At 46.3% G+C, this 21,001-nt stretch overlaps 2 protein-coding genes across 2 annotated transcripts; one reads left to right on the forward strand and one right to left on the reverse strand.

Annotated features, from left to right (window-relative positions):
* Nucleotides 1-5,151: 5,151 nt before the first annotated feature.
* On the forward strand, nucleotides 5,152-11,711 carry si:dkey-1h24.6 (T-cell-specific surface glycoprotein CD28). The gene is made up of 4 exons (XM_056301482.1): nucleotides 5,152-5,512; nucleotides 6,634-6,975; nucleotides 7,981-8,126; nucleotides 11,403-11,711. Exons 1-4 carry the CDS (start codon nucleotides 5,428-5,430, stop codon nucleotides 11,517-11,519), a joined length of 690 nt encoding a protein of 229 aa, XP_056157457.1. The 5' UTR covers nucleotides 5,152-5,427; the 3' UTR covers nucleotides 11,520-11,711.
* A 1,078-nt stretch (nucleotides 11,712-12,789) lies between these two features.
* Nucleotides 12,790-20,256, reverse strand: fastkd2 (FAST kinase domains 2). Its single transcript, XM_056301455.1, has 11 exons — nucleotides 19,600-20,256; nucleotides 19,394-19,497; nucleotides 18,962-19,070; nucleotides 17,521-17,644; nucleotides 17,183-17,322; nucleotides 16,817-16,989; nucleotides 16,111-16,274; nucleotides 15,488-15,712; nucleotides 15,049-15,133; nucleotides 14,541-14,655; nucleotides 12,790-13,169 (listed from the first exon to the last, which is right to left on the reverse strand). Exons 1-11 carry the CDS (start codon nucleotides 20,254-20,256, stop codon nucleotides 13,059-13,061), a joined length of 2,007 nt encoding a protein of 668 aa, XP_056157430.1. The 3' UTR covers nucleotides 12,790-13,058.
* Between the last annotated feature and the right edge of the window lie 745 nt (nucleotides 20,257-21,001).

Here is a 21,001-nt window from a genome sequence, read left to right on the forward strand (position 1 = left end):
CTCTGGGCAATGTTCTGCTGGGAAACCTTGGGTCCTGGCATTCATGTGGATTTTCCTTTGACACGTACCACCTACCTAAATACTGTTGCAGACCAAATACCCCCCCCCCCATAGCAACGGTATTCCCTGATGGCGGTGGCCTCTTTCAGCAGGATAATGTGCCCTGCCACATCGCAAAAATGGTTCAGGAATGGTTTGAGGAACATGATGAAGAGGTCAAGGTGTTGCCTTGGCCTCCAAACTCCCAAGATCTCAATCTGTTCGAGCATCTGTGGGATGTACTGGAAAAACAAGTCCGATTCGTGGAGGCCCCACCTCCCAACTTTACAGGACTTAAAGGATCTGCTGCTAACGTCTTGGTGCCAGATACCAGAGGACACCTTCAGAGAGGTCTTGTGGAGTCCACGCCTGGACGGTTCAGAGCTGTTTTGGAGGCATGAGGGGGACCTACACAATTCATGACTGTCTACCTGGGGGCTTCACAGCCTCCTCGTGTCTACCCATAAGTTCAACAAGCGATGTTGACCTCTGGCCAGAAGGGGGCACTGCAGAGATGTAAGCGACGGAGAATCAGGATAGACTATAGTACAATAGAAGAATAGAATAGAACCCAAACCTGTGTTTTTTATCACGTAACGTGAAAGGACACTCTGAACCCCCCCCACCCCCCACCCCGACGTTTATTCACACAGATTCTAAGTGAAAAACCACACGAAGGGCAACAAGCTGAGAGAAGTAAATGGCAGTGCTGTGAAATAAGGTCTGCCAGAGCACGCCTTCTCTTAAAAAACAACAACATACATACTTACATACACATCCCTGTTAAAATGACAGGTTTTTGTGGTGCAAAAAAAGAAAAGAAAAAGAAACCAAGACAGGTCATGTCTGAACTTTTTCCACCTTCAACGTGTGAAACCTATAACATTCAAGTGAAAAACGAACCGAAACCTTTTTAGGGAAAAAAACAAAAACAACCTCAAAATGTACAATAAACTGGTTGCACAAGGGTGCGCACCACTAAAATAGTGAAAAGCTACTTTATTTGACATTGTATTCTTACAGCGAATTGTATTCTTACAATGAAATGTGTTCTCTGCGTTGAACCCATCCTGTTGTATAGGAGCAGTGGGCAGCTGCAGCGCCCGGGGACCAACTCCAGCTCTTCTTTCCATTGCCTTGCTCAGGGGCACAGACAGGAGTATGAACCCTAACATGCATGTATTTTCATGGTGGAAGGAAACCAGAGCACCCGGAAGAAACCCACGCAAACATGCGGAGAACATGCAAACTCCACACAGAAAGGACCTGGGACGGCCTGGGGTTCGAACCCGGGACCTTCTTGTTGTGAGGCAACAGTGCGAACCACTGGGCCATCGTGCCGCCTAATACTGTTGAAGCACCTTTGTATTTTGGGCAGCACTCGGTCTGTTTGGGTGAGAGTCCATCAGCTTGGCACATCTTGACTTGGCAGTATTTTCACACTCTTCCTTGTGAAAACGGTGTAGATCCATCAGATTGCGAGGGCATCTCCTGTGCACGGCCCTCTTCAAGTCGTCCCCACAGAGTCTCTATTGGATTCAGGTCTGGGCTCTGGCTGGGCCTTTTCAAAACGCTTATCGGCTTCTGGTGAAGCCGTTCCTTTGTTGATTTGGATGTTTGCTTTGGGTTGTTGTCATGCTGAAAGGGGAAATTCCTCTTCCTCTTTCTAGCAGACGCCTTAAGGTTTTGCAGCAAGACCGACTGGTATTTGGAGCTATTCATGGTTCCCGCCACCTTGACTAAAAACCCAGTTCCAGCTGGAGAAAATGCTTCACCGTGGGTCTGCTGTTCCTCTGGTGATGTGCTGTGCTGTTTTTGGGCCAAACATACCTTTTGGAATTTTGACCAAAAAGTTCCAACCTTGGTCTCATCAAACCACAACACATTTTTCCACCTGGTTTTGGGAGACTGGATGTATCTTTTTGCAAAATTTAGCCGGGCTTTGGTGTTTTTTTCATGTGAAAATGCTTCCATCTTGCCACCCTATTTCATAGCCCAGACATATGAAGAATAAGGGAGATTGTTGTCACATGTAGGGAACAACCAGGACTTGGCAGAAATTCCTGCAGCTCCTTTAATGCTGCCGTAGGCCTCTTGGCAGCCTCCCTGACCAGTTTTCTACTTGGCTTCTCGTCCATTTTGGAAGCACGTCCTGATCTTGGTAATGGTCCTGCTGTGCCATATTTTCTCCACTTGTTGATGATTGCCTTCACGGTGTCTCATGGTTTATCTGATGCCTTGGAAACTATTTCGTACCCGTCTCCTGATCGACACCTTTCAACAATGAGACCCCCGTCCATGCTTTGTAAAGCGCTCTGTGGACCGTGGCTTTTACAGTCGGATGCAACCAAGAAGATGTCAGGAAAATCCTACAGGAACAAGCTGAACTTAGTCACAGTCAGTTTAACTGATGGCAGGTGTACACTGACTACTATTTAACATGAGTTTGAATGTGATTGGTTAATTCTGAACACAGCCACACCCCCAATTATAAAAGGGTGTGTGGATTTTACAGGTTGCAATTTCCCATTAAGGGTGGAGAAGGTTCTGACGTGACTTATCTTGGCTTCATTTTTTTTACATCACAAAAACCTGCCATTTAAACAGGGGCGAGAGAGAGAGAGAGAGAGAGAGAGAGAGAGAGAGAGAGAGAGAGAGAGAGAGAGAGAGAGAGAGAGAGAGAGAGAGAGAGAGAGAGAGAGAGAGAGAGAATGTTGAAAATCATGGTTATTTCCCTTGAAAGAGTTGGTGTTGGTGGATAGGGACAGCGTTACTCATTTAGTGCCTTGTATTCAAATTGATGATCTTCAGGTTTTGCAAGCCTGTCTACGTGGCTTTACACTTCTCACTGCACCGACAGCATGGATCCATCAAATTCAGGACAAACCTGTGGATTGTTGTCCTCAGCGGGTCACATGACCTTCACATGTTGCATAAACAGTTTTGCACACACACATATATATTGTAGTGAGTGACTAAGAAGTCAAAGAAAATTGCATCCAACCAAAAGTCAGCATTTTCTTTAGAAAATGAGGTAAAAGTTTACGATTTTTATACGAGTATTTTTTTTTGTTAAGTACAGTAACAAAGCACTAACCACTGAACCGGCTTTCAAAACTAAGACTGATAGATGCTGGATTTGAGCCCACATTGCTAAGGAGCCCGACCCACTGAACTAAGAAGTCCGTCTCGTTCCTTCCACCATCAACAAATTTTTCAGTATTTTCTTTGGATATTGGCTTTGAGACCGTTTCATGAACCCTACTCATCCTGATATCCCTGGATGATGTTTAGAAAGTGACACTTCCATTGGGAGTTGAACCCAGAACCACTGGACCCTCATGTAGCCACTTAGCCCACTAAACCATAAGGTCAAGACACAGCGCAGTGTCATCTGCAAACATTTCCTCTGGAAACCCTCTGTTCAGCTGAGCTTTACCGCCTGTTCTCTGACTGGTTTTCTCTCTCATGGACACTCATGCTGTAAAATAGGTTTGGTGATGGAGTGACTTCTCACCTTTTGTAACAGTTAATATATAAAGTTAGCTTTGTACAATAGCTTTGATTGTTGTTAGCATCATAAGATCTGCATCTAAACAGCTATATTAAGATTCATTGTTCATATCATTCATCTTTCTATTCAATAAGGGTGTTTTTGCTGTTATTCTACATGCATTCTTGATGTGTCTACCTATACCTGTTTGCTGCTGCACAAAACAACTGCACGAATAAAGCTGATCTTATATAAAAACACAAGATGATTTATTAAATGTGCTTTTCCTCCACTGATTGGTTTTCTTGCTGTCAAGCAAAGCACACTATGGTTACTCTCATGATTATTATTTTCCTCCGCAACCATTTTCTTCAGAAGATGTGACCTTTTATTTTTTACCTCGGTTGTGGAAGTTAATATAGGAACTGAAGGACATGACCAGAGAGTGCACCCTGTCTGCAACTTTTTCGCACGTCATTCTAGTAAAATGACGTGCAAAATAGAAAATAACCAAACAACAGCAGGCCACGTAAATTCATGCACAGAAAGTGGGTCACAGCAAAACCAAAGCGTTTGCTTTATCCATCTTCGAATTAAAAAGGTCTTTCTTGCAGTTCTTATAATTTTGCAACAAGTTGGATATTTACGCCTTGAGGTTTCTCAAACTTGTCTGAAAAGCAAGGCAAGCTGTTCTGTGTCTTTGCTGTCTGATTTTTGTGAAATTATCCACATAAAACAGGCGTGCATACGGAATATAATAGACTAGAATAATATCAATAATAATTAATAAAATTGCTGTTTTTTTTCTGGGTTAACCAGCATTTACTTTTATATTTACTAACACCATTTACTTTTATTTACATATTTATCACAAAAAATGTATTAAATACCAGAATTGTACTTTTTCATTGAACGACTTCACTCACTGGATTAACTGCGCTTACTTTTACTCGTACTACATATTAATGTCTTAGACTCATTGAAAGTTGGAAATCCACTTTTGATATCTAAGGTCCTGGGTTCGAACCCCGGGGTTGTCCAACCTTGGGGGGGGGGGGTCATCCCAGGTCGTCCTCTGTGTGGAGTTGGCATGTTGTCCCCGTGTCTGTGGTGGGTTTTCTCCGGGCGCGCTGGTTTCCCCGACCATCAAAAAAGACATGCATGTTAGGGTTAATACTCCTGTCTGTGCCCCTGAGCAAGGCAATGGGAAAAGAGCTGGAGTAGGGCCCCGGGTGCCGCAGCTGCCCGCTGCTTCTAGATACACAGATAGGATGGGATAAAAAAAGTACATTTAGTACATTTGAGATACTTATCAGATAACTTGCAAGACTTTTTCCTCAAGTAATATTTGACCTTCGACCTCACCGAGGACCGCTTGTTGGTACGATTGTACATCTGAACGGCCTACCTATCCGGAAGCTATCCAGAATATCCACCTACCAGTAATAAGCTACTCTGTGCTCCTCGCAGCACAACAAACACTTGTACCAAATGTCACAGCCACTGGGAGAGAGAGAGGAAACTTGAGAAGAGGGGGTGGGTGTGCTGCCACAGGATGTTGTCCCATAAGAGGAGGTGCGAGGTGAACCAGCTGCCATGCTGAAGGAACCACTCAGTGTGAAGGCAGAACACGAAGAAGATGCCTCGCCGGTGAAGGGGAAGGGCATGTGAATCTGAAGTGGCTGATATGAAAGCGGATCTTGTTCTGGGGAATGTGTTCGGCCTCTGACTGACAGACGGTAGGTCTCTCGCGGGCGTATTATGCAGCTTTAGGTGATGCGGCGTAGTGCGAGCGCGGTTTTCTCGCCGGTTTCCACTGCGGACGACTATCTGGAGTATTCTTCTGGACCCGTTCACGCAATAAACCCACAGGGAACCCCGCGCAAGAGGTCAAGATGAAGGTTTGCTGCGTTTTCACGGCCCTGCTCGGCTTCAGCTTGTGTGCCGCCATCCAGTCTATGAGCAACATGGCCTGCGACAGTAAGTTGTACTTGTAAAATTCAAGTGAGGTTGGCTGTAGAATAAGCAGAATGAAAATACGTCAAAGGAAATTTGTTGGATGTTACCGACTGTAGCAGCCGACCGATTTTGTTGATGAAAAAGCGGATTGTGCACCCACTCCTCACCAGCAGTAACACACATGGGCTTTACTGGAAAACAGATGTTGCTAAACTTGCACATTGTGCAGTTACTCATATTTTCTGCTCAGCGTCTATCAATTTAACAAATAACGGCACATTGCAAAAACCACAAATTCTGACACTGGGTAGTGAAACTTAATGACTCAAGTCTTCTATTCCTGTCACAGTGTACTAACTAATGCCTTACTGTGAAATCTCAGATTTACTTAAAGTGCTGAACGTGTCAACACGTGCCGTCACGGAACTTTGTGGCGGTTGAGTAACTGTGAAATGGCGAGAATCAAAGATCCAAATGCAAATGGGCGCCTATGACAATTTTTTTCTGCAGGATCTGCTCTAGTGACTTCCTTTGCAAGGGTGGCACGCGGCGGTTAAAAACAGCCACCTGCCTGATCAGCTTGAGATTTAAGGTTGGAAAAAAATTTTTTTTTTTTCAAAAAGTCACAAAGGAATGCAGCATAACTGCACTGCAGTATGAAAGGCTTGCGGGTTTGCTTTTACATAAGCGCAGAACCATCACGCTAACTCAGAGATCTCACAGGAGGGTCTGTGTATGAGAGACTAGGGCGACACGGGGGTGCAGTGGTTAGCGCGGTCGCCTCGCAGCAAGAAGGCCCTGGGTTCAAGCCACGGGGTTGCTGAACCTTGGGGGTCGTGCTCTGTGTGGAGTTTGCATGTTCTCCCCGTGTCTGCGTGGGTTTCCTCCGGGGGCTCCGGTTTCCTCCCACAGTCCAAAGACATGTGGGTCAGGTGAATCGGCCATATTAAATCGCCCCTAGGTGTGAATGTGTGTATCAGCCCTGTGATGGCCTGGTGGCCTGACCAGGATGTCTCCCCGCCTGCCACCCAATGACTGCTGGGATAGGCTCCAGCACCCCTGAGAGCAGGAAAAACGGTTTGGATAATGGATATATACTTATAAACCAGAATATTTTCACCATGGCCAACTGTATTTTCCAGGTGAGCCGGAGAGAGTCTGCGTACAGGTCGGTGGCAACGTGTCCGTGCCCTGTCTATACCTGCCCAACAAAGATGTGGACTTCTTTTTTTACAAGGGCAAAGAGGAGATTGCTGTATACCGCGCAAACAACGCGTCCAGCTCCCCGGAAAGCGGTGAACACGTCAAACACATCACGGAGCATGTGGAGTTTCACACAAGTGAGAAGGACCAGTTGTTCAGTTTTGTCCTCTCTGTAGTGACCGCAGAGGACACCGGACTCTATAGGTGCAAGATGAATGTCATATTCCCCCCTCCTCTCTTCGTTGCTGACAATTCATCTAGGATCTTAGTCCTGGTGGAAGGTGAGGAAATGATGTTCCACACCCACACACCCACACACACACACACACACACACACATCTATGAACACCTAGACAATGTGGCTGATAGACGTTGATTTGGGCACTGGGCTAGCTGTTCTCGGCGCCTATGGCGTCATCATTGCCGATGTGAACTGAGAAAGCAGCTCCTCTGATTACGTGACCCTCAAAATGTGCAGCGTGCGCACAACGGGATGCACGTCTGCAACGTCTCGCACGTGCACACGCATCTAGTGACGTCACTTATTACTTTAATCATCAGGTATTTTGTACTGTTTCTTTCTAGTGGGGAAAAAAAAGTATAACAGGTCGAAGTTAGGGGCGTCCGGGTGGCGTAGCGGTCTATTCCGCTGCCTACCAACACGGGGATCGTCGGTTCGAATCCCCGTGTTGCCTCCGGCTTGGTCGGGCGTCCCTACAGACGCAATTGGCCGTGTCTGCGGGTGGGAAGTTGGATGTGGCTATGTGTACTGGTTGCTGCACTAGCGCCTCCTCTGGTCAGTCGGGGCGCCGGTTTGGTGGTGGTGGACTGGGGGGAACAGCGTGATCCTCCCACGCGCTACACCTCTCTGGTGAAACTCCTCACTGTCAGGTGAAAAGAAGCGGCTGGTGACTCCACACGTATCGGAGGAGACACGTGGTAGTCTGCAGCCCTCCCCGGATCGGCAGAGGGGGTGGAGCGACGACCGGGACGGCTCGGAAGAGTGGGGTAATTGGCCGGATAGGATTGGGGGAGAAAAAGGGGCGAAAAATCCAAAAATAGAAAAGGTTGAACTTAGTTTTTCTGTTTTTCTCTTTTTAAAAGAGGTCCCCATAGTTCAGCTTCTCTCAGCCACTTTTCCCGATATGCATTAAGCTATGAGACACTCATTTACATACAGCCAATCAGATCAAATCAGCAAAACTGCGGAACCCCGCCCACACATATCTGTACTTGTCACTCAAAGGTCCGCTCATGAAGGTCACCTTGAATATTTCCTTGCTCAGGTCACCAGTGCATAAACAAGGCAACCTGTGGTAGCCTTGTACAAGACAGGAACGACACGGACCACATCCCCGTTTGGATTTGGGCACTGGTAGCTTTTCTCGGTACCTATGGCATCACGGTCACCATCATCGCCATTGTAAACCGGGTAAGGTGCTTCTCAGACACATTTGACCCTCAAAATGTGCAAACATGCACACAATGGGACACACATCTTCAAAGTCTCACACATGCGCACACAACGCATGCACAGTTGCATCCGTTAAAGGGGTACAGCTTGGTCGTCCGGGTAGCATAGCGGTCTATTTCGTTGCCTACCAACACGGGGATCGCCGGTTCGAATCCCCGTGTTACTTCCGGCTTGGTCGGGCGTCCCTACAGACACAATTGGCCATGTCTGCGGGTGGGAAGCCGGATGTGGATATGTGTCCTGGTCACTGCACTAGGTCGTTCGGGGCGCCCGTTCGGGGCGCCCGTTCGGGGGGGGGGTACTGGGGGGGGTAGCGTGATCCTCCCACGCGCTACGTCCCCCTGGCGAAACTCCGCGCTGTCAGGTGAAAAGAAGCGGCTGGCGACTCCACATGTATCGGAGGAGGCATGTGGTAGTCTGCAGCCCACCCCGGATCGTCAGAGGGGGTGGAGCAGTGACCAGGACAGCTCGGAAAATAGGGTAATTGGCCGGATACAATTGGGGAGAAAAAGGGGGGACACCCCCCAAAAAAGGGGGTACAGCTTGAACCCCGTTAAACGAGAGCCATATTATCCTCTATACGTTGACTCCTTACAGATGTCCTCTTGTGTGGTTTTATGAAAATGCACAGAACCACAGGATTAGCGTGCAAAGTGCAGGACATGTTTGCATCTGGACATGCAAAGTGCAGGACATGTTTGCATCTGGACATGCAAAGTGCAGGACATGTTTGTATCTGGACATGCAAAGTGTAGGACATGTTTGTATCTGGACATGCAAAGTGTAGGACATGTTTGCATCTGGACATGCAAAGTGCAGGACATGTTTGTATCTGGACATGCAAAGTGCAGGACATGTTTGTATCTGGACATGCAAAGTGCAGGACATGTTTGTATCTGGACATGCAAAGTGCAGGACATGTTTGCATCTGGACATGCAAAGTGCAGGACATGTTTGTATCTGGACATGCAAAGTGCAGGACATGTTTGCATCTGGACATGCAAAGTGCAGGACATGTTTGTATCTGGACATGCAAAGTGCAGGACATGTTTGCATCTGGACATGCAAAGTGCAGGACATGTTTGCATCTGGACATGCAAAGTGCAGGACATGTTTGCATCTGGACATGCAAAGTGCAGGACATGTTTGCATCTGGACATGCAAAGCGCAGGACACGTTTGCGCCTTTTTGCATCTTCAGTGCAACGGGTTTAAACACCTCAGAAGAGCTCTCGTCAGCCTGTGATGGCATTTACGCACACAGACGTTAAAGTCAGACCAAAATAGATAGTGATATTTTCTAACATCACCTGTTACTTTATTCATCACGCCTCTCTTTCCTGTGGAAAAAAGTACGAACAGTTGAATTTTGCTTTTCTATCATTTTTTCTCTCACTTTGAAAGAGCTCCCCGTAGTTCAGCTTCTCTCAACCACTTTTTCTAACACCCATGACGTCATCAGACACTCATTTACATACAACCAACCAGATCAAATCGTCAAAATGTGAAACCGCGCCGACCCATATTTGTACTCGTCACTCAAAGATCAGCTCATGAATATTCACGAGATTAGATCGTCACAAGTTCTCAAAACAATCGAGAACAGTTAGGCAGAAAGGTATATTAAAAAAAAGAAAAATGCATTAGTGTTTGCATCCACAAAGATACAAGTCATGACAGACACGCTCCCCTTCATGGACCTGTACCCAGACATGTCATAATTAAAAGGGTGAGTCATGACTTCACGTCAGTTATAAACTCAATAATCCAGCCATTATCCACACCGCTTATCCTGCTGTCAGGGTCGCGTGGAGGCTGGAGCCTATCCCAGCAGTCACTGGGCGGCAGGTGGGGAGACACCCTGGACAGGCCGCCAGGCCATCACAGGGCCCACACACACACACACACACACACACACACATTCATCCCTAGGGACAATTTAGTACAGCCGAGTCACCTGACCTACATGTCTTGGGACTGTGGGAGGAAACCCACGCAGACACGGGGAGAACATGCAAACTCCACACAGAGGACGACCCGGGATGACCCACCAAGGTTGGACTACCCCGGGGCTCGAACCTGGGACCTTCTTGCTGTGAGGCGACCGTGCTAACCACTGCGTCACCGTGCTGCCTGAACTCAATAATCCGATACAGAAAAAAGATCAATTATGCAAATAAAAACCAAAATTTTACTTTTATAAAACCCTTTCCTTACATAATCTTCCATCACTCTGATACCACCTACTACGTTACACACTTTGAAATTTACACTATTAGGGGCGTCCGGTACCCGGACCATTGTCTACCAACACGGGGATCGCTAGTTCGAATCCCCGTGTTACCTCCAGCTTGATCGGGCATCCCTACAGACACAGCTGGCCGTGTCTGTGGGTGGGAAGCCGGATGTGGGTATGTGTCCTGGTCGCTGCACTAGCGCCTCCTCTGGTCGATCGGGGCGCCTGTTCGGGGGGGGGGACTGGGGGAATAACGTGATCCTCCCACGCGCCACGTCCCCCCGGTGAAACTCCTCACCGTCAGGCGAAAAGAAGCGGCTGGCGACTCCACGTGTATCGGAGGACACATGTGGTAGTCTGTAGCCCTCCCCGGGTCGGCAGAGGGGGTGGAGCAGCGACCGGGACGGCTCGTAAGGGTGGAGTAATTGGCCAAGTACAATTGGGGAGAAAAAAAGGGGGACATCCAAAAAAAAAAAGAGAAAAAGAAAAGAAAAGAAATTCACACTGTTGATATTATTTATGGCAGCACAGTGCCGCAGTGGTTAGCGCGGTCGCCTCACAGCAAGAAGGTCCTGGGTTCGAGCCCCGGGGTAGTCCAACCTTGGGGGTCGGCCCGGGTCGTCCTCTATGTGGAGTTTGCATGTTCTCCCCGTGTCTGCGTGGGTTTCCTCCCACAGTCCAAAGACATGTAGGTCAGGTGACTCGGCTGTACTAAATTGTCCCTAGGGATGAATGTGTGTGTGTGTTTGTGTGTGTTGGCCCTGTCTGATGGCCTGGCGGCCTGTCCAGGGTGTCTCCCCGCCTGCTGCCCAGTGACGGCTGGGTTAGGCTCCAGCATCCCCGCGACCCTGAGAGCAGGATAAGAGGTTCGGATAATGGATGGATGGATGGATATTATCAGCCTCAAAAGGTGGCCAAACTCTGCTCTGTAAATAAACTGATTCGCCCCTCTGCTTTCGCTCACACCTTTCTCTAACCCATCTCCCTCATGTCCTTCAGCACAAGCTGAGGAGGGCAGAGTACAGCCAGAGCGACTACATGAACACCAAACCCACCGTTCACAAAGGCCACGGGAGGACGAGAGGACTCCAGCATCCTATACCACGCCACTTCTGAACCACTATTTCCCCTGTAGTGCTTACAGGACCGCTTGCAGCCAACCCTGTGGACATCTGTGGGGATCTAGGGATTACCAGACGACAGGGGGAGTCATTCTCAGAGTTTGGTGCATTAGTGCAGGCATCAGTGAAGGGCGTGCATGCTTTCTTTCCTGTGTTCATGAAGTCTGAGTTACACAGTTTATTAGGAAATATGTCAAAATAAAGAAAAATAAAACTTACACCTCTTTGAGTGTCTTTTCATCTCGCACACCTTGGCATGCACGCATGCACTCACACAGTATCTGGTTGGGGGGGGGGCGAGGAACCACATACATACTTGGTGGTTTTGCTCACGCCTACATTTTGCAACATCGGTCATGGTGAGAAAGCCAAAAAAAAAAATCAAGTCTTCTAAGTCAGAGGTTGTTTTTTTTTTATAGGCCGCCCAAAATTTAAAAAAAATCACAGAAAGAGCGCCTTTTCACGGCACCGTTGACAATCCGCTATACTTTTTTCCCCCTTCCCAGTCTGTCCTTTTATTTCTAGTAAAAAAAAAAAAAAAAAAGGGAAGGAAGGAAAGTCGACGCCCTCGCACCCTCGCCAACATCATTAGCGCGGCTGATGAGACCCAGATAACACGAGCGAAGGCTCTGAAACAATAACAACCTGCACCGCTTCCTGTCTAGCCTCTGGAGCGTCTCTCTCGCCCGCGATTTGCAAATGCACCCCGGCAGCATCAAAGGGGCTACACCTTTACCTACAGCGAATCACCTTGCAGCTTCCACCGCGAGCGCGGGCACGCGCGAACGCTCGGTTTCAAGCGGCGGCCTCGAACGTCAACATCCGCTCATGCCGAACGACAACACGGGCGAGCGAGTGAGAACGCTTCGGCAGGGATTTTTGCAGTGGAGGTGGCGTCAGCAGTTATGGACATAGCGTGGGTGTGTCACGGTGCTCCCGCCGCCTGAGAGGCCATTTCCTGCGCATCAACACATTCTGGTAAACGCGTTGACGTGACATGTGCAGCTGGTACTTTTTCCGGTAAGAGGTGAACGAACTAGTTTTACGGTAAAACAACGCAGCCCGTCTCAATCCATCAATCTATCAAAGTTGCATTTTATATTGCGCTTTTCTAGCTGCAACAGCCACTCAAAGCGCTTTACAACACACACACACACACACACACACACACACACACACACACACACACACACACACACACACACACACACACACACACACACCCTTAAGCCAACTAGACTACTCAGTGGAGATGTGTGAGGCTCAGTAGTTTATTCATAAACTAAATAACAGGAGAGTCACAACAGGCTTTCATAATGTAATGTAATTGAAATTCCGTGCGTTTGATGTCAGGGTCGTTTTTCTCAGATTGTTTACATTTATGAAGCCACTGAACAGCGTGCACCTTTTCATCGGCGCTTATGCATGATATGGTGTACACGTTACTGATCGCTGCACAGGCGGAGACGGCCAGATCGAGTATGGATCACCCAAGGGGGGGTTCACGTCACGACCCCTCGACTCGAGATGCCCGTCACTCCGCTTTCTGTTCAGTGTCCGCCCCCTCGTTTTCCGGAAAGATCCGCGCCCTGAGGACCTCCGCCCTCTGCTCATTGGACAAAGACTTCAAGTCCTGCTCTGTGATCTGGGGAACAGAAGGAAAACAGACATACTGGGCATCACTTGTTTTGTTCGAGACCTATAACAGCTCTACATACGTCCCTAAAATATAAATTCTATAATGACTCTGAAATGATCATTTCATACTTTCATTCAGATTAAAGCATAATTACAGAACAAAAGATACATTGTTTAACATTTGTTGGAATTATTATTTTACAATTGTACGTGCACCTTATTATTTTTTTGTCATTTAAAATAACATATACTGTAAAATCAGCAGTGATAGCTAAAATGTATGTTAATAGTAGTGTTAGTATAGTACGGTTTGGAGACAAAGCAAGAGAGGCAAGATTGAGATGGCTTGGACATGTGTGGAGGAGAGATGTTGGGTATATTGGGAGATGGATGCTGAATATGGAGCTGCCAGGGAAGAGAAAAAGAAGAAGGCCAAAGAGGAGGTTTATGGATGTGGTGAGGGAGGACATGCAGGTGGCCGGTGTGACAGAGGAAGATGCAGAGGACAGAAAGAGATGGAACGGATGATCCACCATGGCAACCCCTAACAGGAGCAGCCGAGAGTAGTAGTAGTAGTAGTAGCAGTAGTAGTAGCAGTAGAAGTAGTAGTATAGTATGATGTGATAAAAATGATCAGTGATGAGCCTCTCATGGAGTAACAGTAACATAAGCGTTAAACGTTAACTTAGTAGCTGCATTTTATCAATATGGACTATGGGTTCAGATAATCAACTACTTGTTAATAGCACAATTTTACTTATATATATATATATACACATACACACACATATATATGTATACACACACAGTAAGGTGATTGACATGATTTTCAAGCCAACAGTCTTCTTCTATGGAGTGTTACAATTTGAACGCTACCCCTCTTGATAGTACTTTGAATACAAACAGAAGCCAATGATTCAATGCGCACAATGTATTGATCTCACAAATTATATTTCAGACATCCATCCATCCATTATCCAAACCGCTTATCCTGCTCTCAGGGTCGCGGGGATGCTGGAGCCTATCCCAGCAGTCATTGGGCAGCAGGCGGTGAGACACCCTGGACAGGCCGCCAGTCCATCACAGGGCCGACACACATACACACACATTCACACCTAGGGACAATTTAGTATGGCCGATTCACCTGACCTACATGTCTTTGGACTGTGGGAGGAAACCGGAGCACCCGAAGGAAACCCACGCAGACACGGGGAGAACATGTAAACTCCACAGACAGGACGACCCGGCCCAGGACGACCCCCAGGTTGGACTGCCCCGGGGCTCGAACCCAGGACCTTCTTGCTGTGAGGCAGCTGCGCTCACCACTGCGTCACCGTGCCGCTATTTCAGACATTGAAATACAAAATTAATGACTCACCACAAGTGGAGTATATCCCAGGACCTTCAAATGGCGAAGCTTTACAGACAGGTAGCCTCGGGGATGGGACGTGCCATAACAGAAAGCGGAATGGGGTGCACAGATGACCGCAATTCTAAAGCATTGGAAAAAGAAACATTCATTCCAACTCAGAAACTGGAAGTTAGGCTGAAAAGTGACTCTTGAAGTTGATGGGAAGGAACCAAACAAGTACAGATGCTACACAGTCCAATAGTGGGTACAGTGTGAGGTTTTGCAAGACACAACCGAGCTGACTAGAACCGAATTCAAACCTGATTTTACTGTATGGCACATGAAGGTTAAATGCTGTCACAGGTATAAACTTGTTTTCGGAGAAGGGCTTGATGTAATCTACATCATTTGAGGTGCTATTGCTAAATTACCCCAACCAGACCAGAGCAGATCAGGGACAAAAACAGAACAATAACCTTGGTTTAATCCAAAAAAACTCGAGCAAACCTTATTTACCACAATGTCGACGTCTCACCTTTGACTGCTCTCTGCTGGAGGAGAGTCCGCTTCCTTCACACACTTTCCTTCAGCCAACGGCAAGGGTTTGGTTATCACACCGTCTGAAAGGCAACATGTCAACACAACCACTTTTGCCGACATATGTAAACACGCATTTTCACTGAAATTGTTTATAAATGCACATGATTTTTTTTTTAAATCTACCTTTTTCAAAAATAAATTTGACGTTTGGTGAAAGAAAAAACAGTTCTGTGAAAAGGCTCACAGTGCATGCGACAACCAATCAGTTTTGGTTTACCTGTTTACAATGAAGTTTTCTGTTTTAGCAAAGGTCGCCAGAATAAAAGGCTGTTGACACTTCTAAGGCATTTTTGCTTTATTCCACAGTACCTCTATTAACGTTTTACTTCCTCAGATGACCCCCATCCCCCACCACCATGGTTTGGCCATTTTACCTACGATGTGAAAGTTTTCCACTATAACCATTTCCTGTAGGGACTCTCTCTCTGCTTCGCCCAATGCATCCCGCAGGCAGATGGAGAATCCAGGGTTGACCGGCCGATCAGTAGATCTGGGGGCTCCCAGGACAGACGGGGGAACAGTCAGGGGCTGGGGTAGGGGAGGACGGTCCAGACGAAGACACAGGTCCACTATCTTAAACATTCTCTCCTGCCTGGACCCTGGATAGAGATGAAGGGAGTGGGGCAGAGAAGATAGAGAGGATAGTCAAATGGCTTATCCCTTTAGCTCTGCAGCCACATTTATGACAACACTGGCCTGGGAGCAGAACCCTCAAAGGCTTTCTCTCCTGTGTTGGCCCCACTCTGTATTTTCCCTCGGAAATTCAACACAGTCTCAGTTGACAATAAAAACAAGCAAGCGGGTGAGTGGGAATAACAGAAGTGAGAGAACAAAGGGCACAACAGAGAGAGAGAGAGAGAGAGAGAGAGAGAGAGAGAGAGAGAGAGAGAGAGAGAGAGAGAGAGAGAGAGAGAGAGAGAGACTGAGAGAAAGACAGAGACAGAGAGCCTGGCAGAGAAAGAAGGTGCGAAAGATTGTGTGAAATGTTCAGCCTGACCTGTAGTGCCGAGCTCATCCAGTGTATTGCTCTGTAGAAGGTGTTCCAGCGGTGCTGACGGGAAGTGGCCCAACAAGCACAGCCAGTAAACGGCCTTTAGCACCTCCGGGGCAGACATCTTAGACAGATAGGACTCCAGAACCCGGGTCAAACTGTCCAGGAACCTGGGAGCAGAAGGTGAAACCCATCAAATAAGTCAAGCCTGGCGGAAGAAGTTTATTTTGTTGAACACAACTCAGGTGTAATGACCGTCTTTATCTACCGATGTGCATAATATTTGTACCATATATCATTTAATATAATATCTAACTTTTATGTATCTGGGTCAGTTGTACATGAAAAGACTTTTATTCCTGAGATGCCGCATTAAATTCCAAATTTACAATTTGGAGTTGTGAAGTACAACACCAGCCTTCTGCTGTTAGGTTAATGTACAGCTCCAATGAAGTAGAAAGCAGCTGACTGTCTTTGGGATTTATGCAAGCCTTTCGTGATGCGAACCATGCTGACTTTAAAATATTAAACTTACTCTGCTCTACTAACTGCAAACTGGCACCACTCAATACCTACAATACCACTGGGCATAGACAGACTTGCAACATCGCTATTAAGTTAGCTACAGTGTGACCCGCCGGGTCTCTGTATGGCCGCTGTATCTCAAAGAGGAACAGACGGTATGAGAGACAGAGGGAGAACAGTGGCCTACTGTTGCCTGAAGTGGCGTAGGTCATAGTTGAGAGAGGCGTAGATTTTGAGCATGCTCAGGAGATCTCGCAGTGTCAGAGCATCAGGGCTTGCCATCAACCTCTCAGCAAAGGCTTCCATCAAGGCTGAGGGACAGAAGGCCAATTCTTCAAATACAGCCAGGCAGAGGATTACCTGAGAAAGATGGAAGAAGGTGTTAGGAGTGCCAAGATAAAGAGGAACGATGTCAGATGAAGTTTTGGACTCTCAAATTACATCCTTTAAATATTCACGAACAACTGAGGTTTAGCAGTGGGGACATTTGGCGTGTATTCATTGGTTTTAGGTTTGTGTAATTAATGTAAACCGTGTGTGTGTATGTGCGTACCTGCTTATTACTCCACATATCCATCGTGGAGGCAATGTAGTCAGAAATGCCATTGAACAGGGTAAGGTCTCTGTACTGCAGCGCCTTGCAGGACTTCAGAACAGTTAACATTCTCTTAAATGGGATTGTGTGGAGATTCTCTGACAGGAAGGACAGTACGAAGAACATGTGATGAATACTGATGAACTCGAAATGAAAACAAGAAAAACTTATCCCAGATCTGACATATGAGGCTAACCAATGGAAAAATATACCATGATGCCTTGCTCCATGACAGAAAAGAAATGCATGGACAACTCAGAACAATGAGGTCTGTCCCCTTGTAGAAGAGAATTTACCTGTGATCGTCTTGATGCAGATGTTCAGCAGTGGTTTGGAGCAGTAGTCCATCGTAACCATAGTGGAGATCATATACTGGCAGTTGGGGAGGCTGAACTGCTGAGACATAGATAAAGCCTTTTTCTGGAAGGAGAGGATGACAAGTAGAGTTTTACTATGCAGCAAATAGCTAGTTACAATTCTGAATTGATGAGGACAACCTGATGACAGAAAAGCGGACATCTTGCGGGGGTGCTCAGTCATTTACTGTGTTGCGTGCAGAGAACGGTGTCGCTCATTGACGTAAAACCCAAAGTGTAATTGTCAATTCGGTTCAACCTCAATAGCTGGAATCTAATTTAAATCCATTTGACACCATTCAAAACCAAAGTTTAAAAGTGCTTTTTAAAGGAACTTATATAGACTGTCAATGGACAACAAGAGAAATAAAAGAACCGTAAGCATATAAAACTTGCTTTTGGGCAACCGATTGTGTCAAAGTTTTGGATTAAAAAGTTATTCAAAGGGCGTCCAGGTAGCGTAGCGATCAATTCCATTGCCTACCAACATGGGGATCGTCAGTTCGAATCCCTGTGTTACTTCCGGCTTGGTTGGGCATCCCTACAGACACAATTGGCCGTGTCTGCGGGTGGAAAGCCGGATGTGGGTATGTGTCCTGGTTGCTGCACTAGCGCTTCCTCTGGTCGGTTGGGGCGCCTGCTCAGGGGGGAGGGGAACTGGGGGGAATAACATGATCCTCCCACGCGCTACGTCCCCCTGGTGAAACTCCTCACTGTCAGGTGAAAAGAAGCAACTGGCAACTCCATGTGTATTGGAGGAAGCATGTGATAGTCTGAAGCCCTCCCTGGATCGGCAGAGGGGGCGGAGCAGCGACCAGGACGGCTTGGAAGAGTAGGGTAATTGGCCAAAAAACGTTATTCAAAAGATGATTCAGCAAAAGCCACTCTACAGGTCTTGGGTAGCTCGTTCTAAACTCGCTCGCTCGTTCGCTCACTCACTCACTCAACTCACTCACAATCAACCAACCACATGTTGCCCCAAGTGCCCGAGTATGTCAGGCTGGAAACCAGCTCATATGGAGTTATGGTTATGATACAGCTCAGTGCCAATCCATGGTATAAAAGTTACTCGTAAAATCTTAAATTCAAATTTCTGAACCTTACAGGTAACTCAGGGGATACAATCTTGCCTTTTGATTGATCTTTGGCCATGACCTGCTCATCTTAATCATGATGAATCATCTTAATTTTCAATAAAAATTTTCCTGAAATGATTATCATATCTGCAATGCGATAGAATCTGAATTCGCAAAAAAGGAATTAATACCTTTCTGAAATCAAATATGATTGTTGCAAACATTTTTTGTTGACTTCTTTGTGGTTCTTAAAGATTAAGGTTATTTCCTGCTCAAAAAAAAAAAAGAAAAAAAAAGGCACCAACCTCTACTTTCTTTTTAAGGCCCAGAGGAGCATCTTTTCCCAGCAGACGCATTATGGTCTGCAGAGTCAATACGTTTTTGATTCTTGGGAGGCGAGCTTCAAAAACCAGCCTTGTGATACAAGAAAAATGAGCACTTTTGTAAAAAGTTATCAAAACTTTGGAGACACATATCTTAAGATAATTTCAGTTAGAAATTATCTTTAAAGAAATGGCATACATTTTCACCAGATCTATGTCAACGTGGGTAGTTCACAATAGGTTCTTTCTATCTACTACAGCCAACACACCATTTTCAAAATCTAATATTAAAACATTAAACCTCGACCATAACAAACTATGTCATCCAAAAGCAAAACCACAACAAATGTCCCAAACAAGCACAACAAAAAGGATCTCTTTCTTGGCTCGAACACACCATTTCATAACACGTACCTCATGCCCTCCTTCAACGCATTGACGTTCAGACTGTTGTCCATTTGCTCCAGAGAAGAGGCCAACACTGACAAACTCTTCTCATCAAATTCATTCAGGTGCTCCTACATTTAAACAAAACACACTTTTGCACAAACACAAACACAAAACTGGTTTGACTGCAGCCATCTACATTACAACACTGATCAAGGACATGTGACAATTACCTGGCAGGCTCGGAGAAAGGTCTGGACCACACGACTTTGCTGGGGCACACCCAGTTTCGTAATGGCCATTAAAGAGAAGGCCTGGTCCTCACTACGCATATGCCCAGCACTCTTCATGGCCATTTGTAGCAGCTTGTCAAAGTGAGGGTGCTCAAACATCAGCTGCAGCTCATAGCGCTGCTGCTCATCTGACATCTTCTTAGTGGTGCTCCACATGGAGGTCAGGCAGTGACTGATCCACTGATGAGGGGCTGAGTACTGAACATGCAAGTCCAGTACATCTGTGGGGGAGCCACACTCCATTAACTGTTTGGAGAAAGTTTTTCTCTTTGATTTCTGCTCGAACAGAGTATCTGTGGATTGGTAATCAGTGGTGGAGGATAAACTCTCTGGTTCCGTTGAAAGATGCTCAGTCTCTTCTGGCCCCACTTTGGAAATCCTACCTTCTGAAAAGTATCTGACCACAGGGACAGGATGCCCAGCCAATGGGCTCCTTCTCTGCTTTGTGCTCAAAATGTGTGGTGATTGCAAATAAGAGGACGAACTGTCTCTGACTGATGTCAGAATGCGAGGACCACACTTCTGCCATAGTGACCTGCGGTTGCAGAGAATCGAGGCCCATCTCAAGAGCTCTTCTCCTGTCACCCGGATAGACATAGTTTTTCGCTTATTAAGAGGGCACTAAAAGAGAAGTGATGCTTTGAGTATGGCGATCCAGAAAGAGAAAAATGGAAGCTAAATTTGGATGCTAAGGTTTTGATCATTCCGCACCGTAAGTCACGTATTGTCATTGTGCATGGCAGATGACATTTTCTCACATCAAGTACTGACAGCCAAGCCTGAAATTTGGGAAGGTATTAGTCAAATATTAGTCAAAAACATAACAATACTCCGTTGTTTAAAAACAACTTATTTTTCTGACTCCAATTTATAGTATTGATTGATACTCCAAAGTAATTCAAAATAAAAACTGCATCAATATATACTTACAATCTATTTAAGATATTCATATTTTAAAAAAGGGTCCGTTAGCCCCACTTCAACTGTTCATAAAGTGACAAGGTCAGGGCACCTCATAGCTTCCTCAGGCTGACTAGCTAGCAAACGCCAGCGAAACTCTTTATAAATCAAGCAATTCAGAAACTATGGACGTTCTCCTGACTGATCACACAACATTTGGCGGGTTATGTTAACATTCAATAAAAAAAAATGCACGAAATATGGGTACGGCTCCTCTTTATCAAGAAAGACAGTTTAGCTGGCTCTTATATATTACAGTCACGATGTCTCCGTAGTTCACCAACCTAGCTCAGACAGATGCTCCGCTCCGTCCCTTCAACCAATGAGAATTGTCATACGCTTGCAGTTATTTACATTATTCCACTGCAGAATAGTGGGTTAT

The sequence above is a fragment of the Lampris incognitus genome, chromosome 21, assembly GCF_029633865.1.
Source record: "Lampris incognitus isolate fLamInc1 chromosome 21, fLamInc1.hap2, whole genome shotgun sequence".
Classification (NCBI taxonomy): Eukaryota; Metazoa; Chordata; class Actinopteri; order Lampriformes; family Lampridae; genus Lampris; species Lampris incognitus.

Excerpts from the sequence above, each read along its gene's own strand:
- fastkd2 (XM_056301455.1), bottom strand. The coding sequence starts at position 20,256 with ATGTCTATCCGGGTGACAGGAGAAGAGCTCTTGAGATGGGCCTCGATT. Across the intron at positions 19,071-19,393 it reads GCGTTGAAGGAGGGCATGAG|GCTGGTTTTTGAAGCTCGCC; the intron begins GTACGTGTTATG and ends TTGTATCACAAG. Across the intron at positions 16,275-16,816 it reads CTACGCCACTTCAGGCAACA|GTTCCTGGACAGTTTGACCC; the intron begins GTAGGCCACTGT and ends TTCTGCTCCCAG.
- si:dkey-1h24.6 (XM_056301482.1), top strand. The coding sequence starts at position 5,428 with ATGAAGGTTTGCTGCGTTTTCACGGCCCTGCTCGGCTTCAGCTTGTGT. Across the intron at positions 6,976-7,980 it reads GATCTTAGTCCTGGTGGAAG|GTCACCAGTGCATAAACAAG; the intron begins GTGAGGAAATGA and ends TTCCTTGCTCAG. Across the intron at positions 8,127-11,402 it reads TCATCGCCATTGTAAACCGG|CACAAGCTGAGGAGGGCAGA; the intron begins GTAAGGTGCTTC and ends CATGTCCTTCAG.